Source organism: Branchiostoma floridae, chromosome 19, assembly GCF_000003815.2.
Source record: "Branchiostoma floridae strain S238N-H82 chromosome 19, Bfl_VNyyK, whole genome shotgun sequence".
Taxonomy (NCBI): Eukaryota; Metazoa; Chordata; class Leptocardii; order Amphioxiformes; family Branchiostomatidae; genus Branchiostoma; species Branchiostoma floridae.
In genome coordinates, this window is record NC_049997.1 from 11,869,932 (window position 1) to 11,882,885 (window position 12,954).

Sequence of the window (12,954 nt, forward strand, 5' to 3'; positions counted from 1 at the left end):
TCAAGAAACCTCCATTTTTCAACCAACGACTGGAATCAATACATTACAGACATGAAAAGAAGCTTAGCGGAAAATACCAACGTTGCATATACAATTCTAATACTACAAACCTTTAAAACATCACATAAATTGCTACATGACCATTAACATCTATTATCATAATACCGGTACGTTTACGACGATTTCTCTAGCCATACTGATTTGACAAATTGTCAACGCATCATTTTCTCCAGTTACATGTTGCTGTTATAGCTTAACCTTGCCACTTCTTCTGTGTAACTTTTCTGCCACTCTTGTCCTGCTAAAAGCGTAATATTGTAATTGTAACACGCCGCGGAATTACACGGCGAACGGGCGCGTGGTTGGGAGGGGGTACAAAATACCGGTAGGAAGAAACACGGCACAATTAACTGCCGCTATGTACATTTATACATCCTCTGATGTTCCTTCCTTTTCTGTCAGTAAATGCATAAAACATAAACCTGCATGAGCATACAAAATGTCATGAGAAAACGGACGTATACTGTCAAGAATTTTCATTTAACTTCTGTCTGTCACAACCGCTATGACGTAACACTTCACTGCTAGCGTAGATATAAAAATGGCGGGAAAATGGCTGCGTACGTTCAATTTTGCCCATTCAGTCGTAGATCCGGGCTATTATGCAACGGTTCTTCACACTTTTACATCAGTTGTAGGTCACCAACAGAAATTCAAGATTGTTGTTGAATCATGTTCGTCTTGTGCCGTGAGCATGTGTAATTATGATCTATATAAATTTGGCAATGAATGTGACAGTGTGTTCGTCCCACGACGAGCTGCCTACCCCGAAATTTAAAAAAAAGTATACTGAAAACTTTTGGCCTTGTTGTCTTCGAATGCATTGTTATCGATGCTTTGTAAATGGTGTATTGGACACCTAGATGTCTGAAGTGTGCACAGCTCAGAAATAACTATTATTGCATGTGTAGATCTCTTTAAGTTCCAGTATTTTTAATCTACCGGTATAAGTCTTACTACCGGTATTATGCCAATGCATGTTATGTATATTGGATGCAGGAAGATTACTAAAAGTTTGTTTTAAAGAAAACATAAAACAAATATTAACTCTTCACCTTAAAAGCATATATCTTAAAATGCACAATTCAGCATCTTCTGCTGTGCAGAAGAGTTGCAATGTATTTCAGTGTTCACTGACTCAGATAAACCAATCTGTATAAAATCTAAGCAAAAACTTTCCATAACCATAAATAAATACATAGATGAATGAAATTTAAGCTGTCTATCTGACTATGGGAGAATCAATTTGTACCATACAATTTGTTTCCTTAAGCATATTCTTCAAGTTCTTCTATTAGATTCAGTAATCTTCCCAAAAAATATCAAGGACATTGTGACTTTCAAAATACGAATCAGGGGACTTAGAATTGCAAGGCTTCCACGACTACGGTAATCTCTATAGTCTGACCTAAATATAAGTACCTATCTACTAGCTAGGATAAAGCTATTAGAACTGAAAGCATACTATAACGCTATAGAAAGGTCACAGGGAAAAGTGGTTGAAATTACATTGGCCAAACTGTATAGGACACTTTCTGTAGAGTAATTCAATCATGTGAGAGCAGTTATTTTCTTGAAAAGTACGCTTCAATGTAAAGTTGTGAAAGAGCGTGAAGGCTTGAAATATATACCCATTATAAAAGCTATATTGAGTTGCAGAAACCCAAAGTAGAGTCATAAATATTTCAAGGTTAGGAATACCTGACGGATAGGTAGCTGTGATATGCCCTTTGTGGGTGCATTAAAGTAAGTACTCGGGTATTATCATCCGATATGAGATGTCTCTCTCATGTTCTTCTCCGTGAGGATTTCTGTTTCGTGTGTGGATTGGTAGGAAATAATTTTATGATCCTCTTTATGGGTGGTCTTTTTATAACAATAGCACCATTATTAAATCCTTTTGGATGAAAGGCTGTAAAAATTATCACTCCAATGTCAGAATAAGGTCATATAACAACTATCCAGGTTGGTTTGCTGTAAGTTGCTTTTTCTAACTTTGCTTTTTTTACATGCAACTATTTTGCCAAAACATCTTGGTCAGTATTTGTCAGAACTGTCTTTTACATGTACATCAATTTTGTGCTTTTTTAAAGAACTCTTATGTGATTTCAGTGGATCACATATCAGATAAATGTTCTAGAAAAACTGATGCACAGTTGCATTAATGTCATGCATGTATGGACTCTATACTCATATACTTTGCTATGATCTGGCCACACCTAAAGGTATTTCATGATTAGCGTACCACACAAAGACAGAGACTGCTGGCGTGCAGTCGTAAAGACTTCACGTCTACATGCAAGCAGGTCTAACCCTCACCTGACGGGGACTACATGTAAGTTAACAACATAAATTTGCTGTCCCAAATATAATTGTTGCAAAATAAGTCAAATGTTAGAAAATCAATACAAACTTGGACAATGATTGAAATTCTTCTGCAACTGTATTCCTGGCCAAGGGTTGAGTAAAATGTCTCACATCTGGATTTCATATTTTTCAAGACATCTAACGCTACTTAACCTTTATCCGCGGGATAACCTATATCCGTTGTAGTTGAAAAAGGGCATTTAGGGATATCAAGTAGGCGGGTGGCAGTTTCAAATAGCAATATCTTGAAAAGAATGCAATTTTAAACCAACGTCGTCAATTTTATAACCCTGTTTTTAAAAGTATCAAATGTAAGATACCCAACAGATAAAGGTGAACTAGCGTTAAGGGATGGCAACCATAAAAGCAAGTTTTCGTGGCCTCCATATGTTACAAAACATCTAAAAGCTCCACAGATCAGCACACAGCCATTATCTCAGGGGTCACCTGCTCTCATTTCATGCTACTTCGGAGACAGAGCAAAATCCTTCAATGTCAATTTTCCGGTCAGAGCCCTGGATCAACCGTGCGAGTAAATATATAAGGTTTACCAGTCTCTCCAGCAACCGCCCTTCCATCTCTGGAGTTTTACTTTTTATTGCAGACTCAAATCACATCCTCCTCAACAGACAAAAATCAAATCTCTTGTAGTTTTCTTAGATACGCAACCTTATTTTTCTTCTGTACATTACTTCAAACGTAACGACAATCTGTCTGCTGCCTTCATTCAGTACTAGTGTTAAATAAACTTGACCTTTGATCTTGAGTGCAACGTTAACTTGTCTTATTGTGCAAGAAAAGTTATCCCCATATATTTACAGAAAACTTCCATAAGACTTTTGTCACATTGTCGATAGCGCCACAAAAGTTTCACGAAATCTAATTGAATTTATATGACAGTTACCTCACGTAAAAGACAATCATTGTATTTCAGGGGGTATAAATAAGATTAAATTTCCCAAGAGGGCATGCCCTTGGCTTCTACAACTATAGATCCTCCATGCCTTGGGCACTTGATGCAGAGCTTTGATCCTGGAAAATCAAACCACAGACAGATAAAGACCAGAGCTTGAAAGGGCCCTGGAGCAGCATATAGCAAAATGAAATTGTCCAAACTAGGGCTGGGTATGTACCGGTATGTTGTACCGGTACAAAACCGTTTTTTCTCATTGGACCGGTCCAGAAAAAACGGACCTGAAAAAATTTGGTGGACCGGATGTTGGACCGATTTAGAAATGAACTGATTATATGATCAGGCATTCACACCTTTTGGGGTTACCGGTCTAGGCAAATAACAAGAGCGAATCAGAGTAGACTCCATAGTCATTTTTACCAACTTTTACAGTCAATCGTACAGAGGTAGTTAGCCTTGTAGGATTTTTAAAACGCCATTGGGAGTCGAATACTACACAAAACAGATTTCTTTGTAGCAAAATGGACCATTGTTTTGAGTATCGTCCATTAACAAGTTTTCACATAATGAATCAGGTCCAGGTTCAGGTCTAGACCTGGACCTGATCCTCTGGACCTGAACCGGACCTGGACCTGAATTTTTTCGGTACCCACCCCTAGTCCTAACTATATAGTGTAAGCTCTCAAGACCTACTCAGTAAATGTCTTGCACACCTGTAGGAGAAGTGTGAACATCTCAAGGGTTACTGATGTACATTTAGAAGTTGTCCTTAAATTCACTTTTTGAAGTAACAATCTCAGGGCAGAATTATGAGATTAATATTCAGTTTTCAAAACTTTTCTTCTCAACGTCATCAACAGTTTGATTTTGGGCTGTGAAACAAAGAAAAGGAAAGGAAGATAAGATTGACGCAATGGCAAAGATTACATCATAAATGCTGACAATTGCTTCTGAGGTCAGCACCTCACTTCACCGTTATCAGTAGTCTGACAGGCCAGCTGGAAAAACTCTCTTGTCGGAGGGCTCACGTTTTCACAAGATCACGTCAACAGACTAGTTCACTAGTTGCAGCATTGAGCAAGACGATGTACGTCAACTAATTATAAGCTCTCTCAATTTGTTTCATATCGAGAGCTTTCTGAGAAAAACTACCAAGCTGCCACAGTAATCACACAAGAGTGACAGCAATGGCTTTAAACCATTTACTAAAAGGGGTCACAGTGGGTGAATAGGCAGGAAAGGTCAAGAACAGCTTTTTAAAGGGAAGGAGAAGGATAAGATGCTTGGAGATTTAACTTGTAGCAAAAATTCTTGAGAAAAAGTAGAATTTATCTAAGTGGTCGGGGTGTTTTTTGGTGAGGACTGCTGAACATTGCTCTTTGAATCAGTCCTGACCATAAACAAAATTTGGTAAAAAAATTATCTGGGAAAGCCCTAACTTAAGACTAATCCATAACTTCTGACAGATTTCTCACTGATCTTGTATGTATGCTGCCACTGACTATCCTGATAAGGAAGGTAAATATTCGAAGTCCATGCAAACAGCTGTCATTTGCATTCAAAGCATGCTTCTTCACAATGTCATTCTTTACTTGTTTCAATGAAAAATAGCATTTCAGTAATGATAATGATAACACTGAACAGAGGATGTACATGTACATGTGGCTTGTGTCACAAACTACATTTGAATACCTTACATTTTTCAAATATGGTCTAAGGTTCATTCTTATTTAGATGTAAAAGATGCTGTTGTCTGCATTTACGACTTGAAATGGCGCAAATTATAGACAACATCACTACTCCCTTCAGTTTTTCCACAACCCCTGTAACGTTAATGTTTTAAAAAAGATGCACCGCAAAAATCGCATTGGAAAAATTGGCTTGGAAGAAATTATGCCACTGGTGGGATTTTAACCCCTAAAAAATGGGTGTTGCCTGAGAACACACAAAGAATTCAAATAGTAGCCAAAAATGTAACAATTCAGTTCACAGAATGATTGTTCAGCATGTGAGATCAACTACCCAGGCCCTCTGACAGATCACGTTAGATTGCTAAAAATTGCTAATTTGTAACGATGGTTCACCTTTATCCAAGGGTAACCTATATTCGTTGTTTGTACAAAAAACGTATTTAGGGATATAAAGTAAACGGACGGTGGTTTAAAATGGGAACATTTTGAAAATATTGCAAATTTGAAACCACTGTCAGCAGACTTAATACTCCCAATATGCTGCTTTTAAAGACAACGGATAAAGGTAACCCCACGGATAAAGGTGAACTAACGTTACATGTCAATGAAGAATGAGTGCTTATTGTGTCAATATTCATTCATCAAAACCTGACCAATTTCCTGGTAAGCAGCAATGGAGTGTAGCAAGTTCCAGTGTATACTGAATAACACATCTGAAGTTAGAGCAGGTCCCGTTTAAGCTGGTTGACTGACCTCCTGTACATGACGTATGTGGCCCACAGATCTAGATTCCCATCATGGGCAGAGGTCACATCTCTTGTCTGGCTTAGGTCAATAAACCCATAAAGCATGCTCTGAACCCCACTACTGTGTCATAAAATATTCCAGATTAAAGACCTTGTATGTTGTAAAACTAATATCACCTAACTATATATGTCATGTACCTCTAGAGATAACATTTACCCACTCCCATGACAGCCAAATGCGATTTTTACGACAAAAACCTTTTACCCTTGAGTAACAAACATCACCTCTTAGCTGAATCTGGCTGTCTAAAACCACTTTTCCATGAAGATGTTGAGTTCATGTTTCAGTGGGTATGCTTTTATACTGTTTGGATAGCTGTTCAAACTTCAAATGGCCATGTGGGTGTCAGTCATCAGGGGCCAGATATGTGTTCCACTTATTGCACATGTATATATGTCTCAGTTGAACTTTAAAAATATGTGGTATACAACTCGAATCAAAAGGACAAGTATGGTTTGATCTGAGCAATTTTGACTATAACATCAAATCTCATAATTCTGCAAGGTACCCTAAAGGTGATATCTCACTGCACTTGGGGCACCTGTGCAGCACTGCGGGTTCGTTCACTGCAGCACTCTTGTGTTACCTTCACAGATTTTCTATAGATTTTGATATTGTGTAATATGCAAAAGTATGACTTAGCAGACAACAAAATACACAAAATGTAGGGAAATTTGTTCTTTATCTCTGAAAGTCATTGAGTTTGAACCCCACAGTGCCACACCAGTGCCCCAAGTGCAGTGAGATGCCACCTTATGTCTACCACATAACCAAAAACACCAAAATGATGGAGCACTAAGTAATCCCTAAGGTAGTAAAGTATTGTTTTTGGCATGCGATGTGATACCTTGTGTTTTTCTGAACCACTGTAAGCCGGGATTAAATCTGTTATCCCGTTGTTTTATTGATTATTTCATTAAATCTTACTCTGTATATAGATTAAGTTATGGCAGCTATAGCGGTGTCCTATCAGAGTTATGTTTTATCAAGAGTAACAAAATGGTCATAGATAAAAGGTTTGACACCAGTACGCATGACATATGATATGCCAGAGAATGAACTCCCCTCCGGGATTCAAACCTGCAACTACCAGATCTGTCATGGTTAAGTGGATAAGTGGTACACACGCTATACACGTACCTACCATAACTATTCATGCAATTTGTGTGGCTTGTTTTGCAGCATGAATTATTGTCAAATTACAATAAACACCCTCCAGATTAATTTTGGACTTCCAGATTGATTCCGGACAAACCTTGATCATTTGAAAATCAATTAACCAAATGAAATAATATTTGCAAGTATGGTACATTAAAAGGTAATTCATTTTGGTTAATCGATTTTCAAATAATCAAAGTTAGTCCGGAATTAATCTGGAAGTCCAAAATTAATCTGGAGGGTGTTTATAGTCTTAAGCTAATCCTAGAGAAGGTACGTGTCTTACATGTTTTCAAAGAGTCACTGATTGACATATATTCTATTAACTGAGTAGAAATTTGATCCTTTATTTTGAACTGATGAACAGGAAATGTTACAACTTACATGTAGCTAACGGAAGTGAAAAGCATTCTCAAATATCATAAAATTCTGTAGAAGTTCACTTAACACGTAAAGGTGAGAAAACTATTTCGTACGTTGCAACTAAGCCAGCCGAAGTGAAAAGCATTCTCAAATATCATAGATTAAAGTTTTCCTAACATATAAAGGTACGTAAGAACATGTATTTCATACGTCACAAAGAAAGACTCATCAAAATCCACTCACCTAACCAAGTGTTGAAGTCCTTCACTTTCTGCAAGTGTCCAAGGTCGGTGAAATCTCCCGCGTGGAGCAAAACGTCCCCGTCCGGAATCGCTCCCATCCTGTCGCTCCTGGAATGGGTGTCCGACACGCAGACGAACCGTACATGTCCGGGCGGCTTCTCCTTGTCGAACGGAACCGGGTCCACCTTTGCCGCAGTCTGAACCACCTTCCGTTGGTCCCACGCTTTCTGCGGCTGCGTGGCCAGAGGGTCTGCGTCCAGGGCAGCGGACTTGTGGTCCGAGTCAGATGACATGACTCTACGGGAGATCTTGGATAATGTTCGGCGGATGGACATGAATAAAAGCTGGAACAGTCAGAAACATGGGGGGGGAAAAAGTCCGGGTATTTGGATGGCTTCCTTTACTATGGTCTTGAGACTTCTTGTTCAAGTTTGGTGACAAAAGAGTCATTTGGTAAAAAATCCTTCAAGTTGGAACCTGCAAAGTAAAGAGAGATAACTGTCACTTACATGCATATTGTAATTTGTAATATCTAACAACATTCTTATTCAGTGTTCTAGCGAGCCTGATTTATTTTCCGTCCTCTGGATTTTGAATTTGGGAATCTTGTCAAGCGCCAAAGGCGTGACAATCCTAGGGTCTAAGAGCATGTTCCCGTTGGAAACTTTGAAATCTAGACCTTCTGAAATACTATTTCCTGCATTTTGAATGCTGGTTAACAACATTAGCAAACACTCCTTCCACTCAGGCATTGCACTGGTTACCATTACATTCAGTGGGTCGTGAGTTCAACCCCTGGCAAAGTCATACCAAAGAGTTTTAAAATGATGCATACTGCTTTTTGTACTTAGCAAGCAGCATTTGTAAAGACCATGATATTTGAGCACATAAAGCTACCAGTAGACTGGGCACCCTGCTGTGATAATTTCACAAAGTTCTGTGGCCCAAACCCTATTAAACTGCCCTATGCACTGGTGTGAGAAGGACTTAGTACTAACATTTAACTGACAACATTAGCATAAATCTACCATTCTAGAAGGACTCATTTCCACTATCTGATGGGATTTGTCACCAAGTATCTAGAGGACCAATCTGTTGAGGGCTGTTCAGAGAATAACTTGTTGAGGGCTGTTCAGAGAATAACTTAATGAGGCTGTATAAGTAACTCCGCATTTACAACCAGCTTAGAAGATGTCATTTCATTCTGGAGTGACTCCCTAGGTTTGACAACAGGGCTCTAGCCAGCTCAACATTTTTTTCCGTCAGCCAATTCCCATTGTCGCGAAAACACTATTCTAGGAGTTAGAGAGACTGAACTAAGACCTTGAAAAACGGGTTTTAATGAGATTATTGTAATTGCGAAAGGGCACCGACACACATTGTCAACAATCATAACAATAGCAAAACAAACAGTGTGTGGCTTTTACGGCCGTGGACGGCGTCCCCAAGCAGCCTGTAGCTTCTACCAAGGAGCTTTTATCAGATTTTTGTCCGTCAAAGTTGACGGATTGGTTTTAAAAATTTTCCGTCACACGCAGCAAATTTCCGTCAATTGACGGAAAAACGGACGCTGGCTAGAGCCCTGTTTGACAAGCAAACTTTTCTCCTAAAGCCAATCATTCAAATAGAAACTCTAAAGCATTCTCCAAAAGAACACCTATTATGTCTGAATAGTGGAACACCTTACCATGAAGTTTGCAATACATCCATCTTGACTAATGGGCACAAACACCATCATATCTTCTAAGAAACTCCATTTGTCTTTCCTTTGTGATAAAGAAAATGAAAGGAGTAACGGGCTGTATGAAGCACAACCGTAGCCCGTTTACTCTTCATCTGCAAGACAAGTAACTTCGTCACACCTCTGCAACTACCCAGTCACTGTAGACATCTTGAGAAACTAACCACTTAGAGCTATATGGAGATCTAAGTCTCATCTTCCACTTCTAAAGAATGAAAAATGGAGCACTTGACCCGAACGCAGCCCGGGCATTTTCCCCAAGGGTGGAAGAATAATTACAACTGCCATATTCTTCAATCTATCAGTCGGTGGGTATTGGGGTTAGTGTTAAAGGTTTCTAATGGTATTTTCCATCACAGACTTATTTAGTGCGACAACTCTAAGAACACCTAACTTCTTGGGGAAGCCATAGCCATTCTTCGTGACTGTCTGTAGCAGTCGTTTGTTGTCTGTCTCAATAATGGTACAAGGTACACAGCAATAGTTGCCGTTTACAATGTACAATATACTGTAATTCCTGATTTTTTCACTGTTACTTTATGTTCACGGTTTTCACTGTGACGACTGTAACGTGAAATTATCATTACTGATAACGTATAATTCACAGACTTTTTTTATGCGCACCTGCTGCTATCGTGAACATTTAGTTCAGAGAACAAGTTAAATTTTCTCAGGCCGTGAAAGTTTGGTACCGAGAAGACAAAGTGAATTACAGTAGATGCATCCTATTTGCATACGTAAAAAGTGAGGCATCAAACTCAATTATCCTATATGTCATACTATAAGTCAGCCTTAAAGGGTTTGTTTTCTGTGTGTCTGGAAGCCTGTGTTCTTGTGGGTCTTTGAACACTACATATGTGTGCCAGTAGAGTGATCAATGGACACATGTAATGTTAAACAAAAACTTGTTTGCATTATCAATGAACTATGATTAAACAAGACATACAACAAACTCTAAATATCAAATCAAATTATGTGAAAAAAAGAGTATGACTACAGAGTACAACTGTAGGTTAAAATGGAACACATCTTTGAAACCTGACTGTGTAATATATAGATTTGAATACCATGAAAAGTAAAGCTCATGGTAAGTAAAGCTCAGAGATACATATTGTAAATTCAGACCAGTCAGAACATAATTCTACTGGTGCCACACTTCCTACCACAGCTTGAGTCTTCAGCCATTTTGCCTAAGGGGAGTTTTCAGAAGGTCATCCAAAAGTAGGACTAATCCCTGACATGGAACAAATGTCATCTGAAATAGTCTGTTTATCTCGGGGTTAACGTTTGGTGGCCTAAAACTGTCAGCAGCTCGCTTTGATCCATTCTTCAAGCCAACCTTAATGCAACTAGATTACCCATTTTTCACACTGCAGCAAAGAAAATTATGCCCAGCAAATGACAGAGATGTCATCGAGATCTTATCTATAATTACTTTATGCAAGCAAAACATCAGCCCAAACAAAGACCTCCTAAACACAGAAAGGAAAAGGAAACTTAAGTGGTATGGATACTGGGAATGAAGATTTCTGGCATAAGTGTGCACAGTTGACTTGAGTTTGTCCACTATTATATTGTGTACTGGAGTGGTAAGGGTATGTTTCACGTTCATTGGCACAAGCCAAAACAGTAATGTATGGAACTGTTCACAGAAGAAGAAAGATGAGAAGGTGCTACAGAAAAGATGGGATGATGATATCAGAGAATAGTCAGGAATGACATTAGCAAAAACATCAATAACAGAAAACCGAAAAAGATGAAGAAACTGGTTATCAGATCCCCAATGGTCCCTAACGGTCAAACAGTTAGACTAAGGTATAATGAGATAAATAAGATGAGATGAGAAGGGATGGGATATTAAAGATGAGATGGAGTGAGATGAGAAGCTTATTATGAATATGAAATGATCCATGGTATAACTGATTACCCATTAAGGATGTAATGAAAACGACCACTGAAGAAACCATGTCAGCAAAACTGTCTATGTGACAGGATAAAGAAAATGTTTCTAAATGGGAACATTGTGGCTCTGGCTGTCTTACTGAGGGATGGCTGCAGTGTGAAAGATATCAGGTGGTTTGACGGATAAGTCTGCAATATCGATCTATTTTGAAGCGTATTTACTCGACTGTAGCTACAAAATCAATGTATGTGTTTAGAAAGTAGCATCTCTGGTCTTGTAGCTAACAATTTTAATTCTTGGCCAGGGTCTGGAACTTTGTAAATCTGACTCCAGAGAGCTTCCAAAGCATCTTGACCAGGGGTGCCTAAGTATTTGCATGAATTTTATGAGGTATTTGTGAAGGTTAGACCTCCAGGAATCGTTAAAATTGAAGACGAATAAATCTTTACTTCTGGATACTTTATTTTAATACAGACGTTTCGGAAGGCATCCGCCTTCCTTCCTCAGTGAAAAGAAAATGAAGACAAACAATTTCTTGGAACAAAGAATAATTCTTATGTTCTAAATAAACAAAAAAGGTAACGGCTAAGGTGTTCTAAAATAAACAACACAGGTAACTATTGAGGTGTTCTAACAATGTTCTAAACAAACAAAAAGGTAACTGACAAGGTTCTAGAATAATTCAAGCAAAGTAAAATGAACTAACAAGGAATAAGATATTAAAACATGATAAGTGTATACATAAAACCATCAATCACTTCAATAAACTATCCCAAGCACAAGAAAGTTCAGTTCTCAACCCACCCCTACGGTTAAGCGAAGGACGATGAATCCGCTCATAAATTGCCTCCCTTACCCCCCTCTCAAACCAGCGAGATTCTCTGTCTAAGATGTCTGTAGTATCTAAGGAGAATGAATGATCGTTGTGAATGTTCAGATGATGCCAAATGGCCGATGAAAACTTGCTAGTACTCCCCCTACAATGCTGCTTGTACCTTTCCTTCAGGGGCTGACTTGTTTCACCAATGTAAGTCTAGAACATAAGAATTATTCTTTGTTCCAAGAAATTGTTTGTCTTCATTTTCTTTTCACTGAGGAAGGAAGGCAGATGCCTTCCGAAACGTCTGTATTAAAATAAAGTATCCAGAAGTAAAGATTTATCAGTCTTCAATTTTTTTTTTATGAGGTATTGTACAAATTTTATGAGAAACGCACAAATCACCATGTGAAACGCACAAATCTTATGAGATACACACAAACCTTTAAGCAAACTGATGGCCGACTGCTACCTCTCGAGAATGTTTCTGGGTATTTCTGCTCATGATGTTTCTATTTCCAGGGCTCGAAATTCATTTTTGGGATTAGGTGCACTGGGGCACCCAGCTTAAAAAATTGGGCGCACCAAAAAAATTTTGCGTGCACCACAATTAAGTAATAACTTAATAATAAAACTTAATTACAAGCTATGAAATTCTTAAACAAGTACAAATACAGACATATTTATTATCTGTCTAACACTTAGATGTCAAGAATATGATGTATACTAGTACACTTTGATATCTTTACATGCACAAACCTAAGAAAATATTTGGGTGCACCCTGTGCACCCACAGAAAATAATTGGGTGCACAGCTCCAATATTGGGTGCACCTGGGTGCACATGCACCCAGTATTTCGAGCCCTGTATTTCAAAGCCTGGAATGGATACG

General features: G+C 38.5%; 1 protein-coding gene across 2 annotated transcripts in view; it reads right to left on the minus strand.

Annotated features, from left to right (window-relative positions):
- Positions 1-12,954, minus strand: part of LOC118406669 (metallophosphoesterase domain-containing protein 1-like) — a 62,749-nt gene that overhangs the window by 23,419 nt on the left and 26,376 nt on the right. For both annotated transcript variants that reach the window (XM_035806925.1, XM_035806926.1), the window contains exon 2: positions 7,603-8,078. In XM_035806925.1, coding sequence (XP_035662818.1) covers positions 7,603-7,936 — 334 coding nt within the window. In that variant the 5' untranslated portion in view covers positions 7,937-8,078. The remainder of the gene's footprint in view (positions 1-7,602; positions 8,079-12,954) is intronic.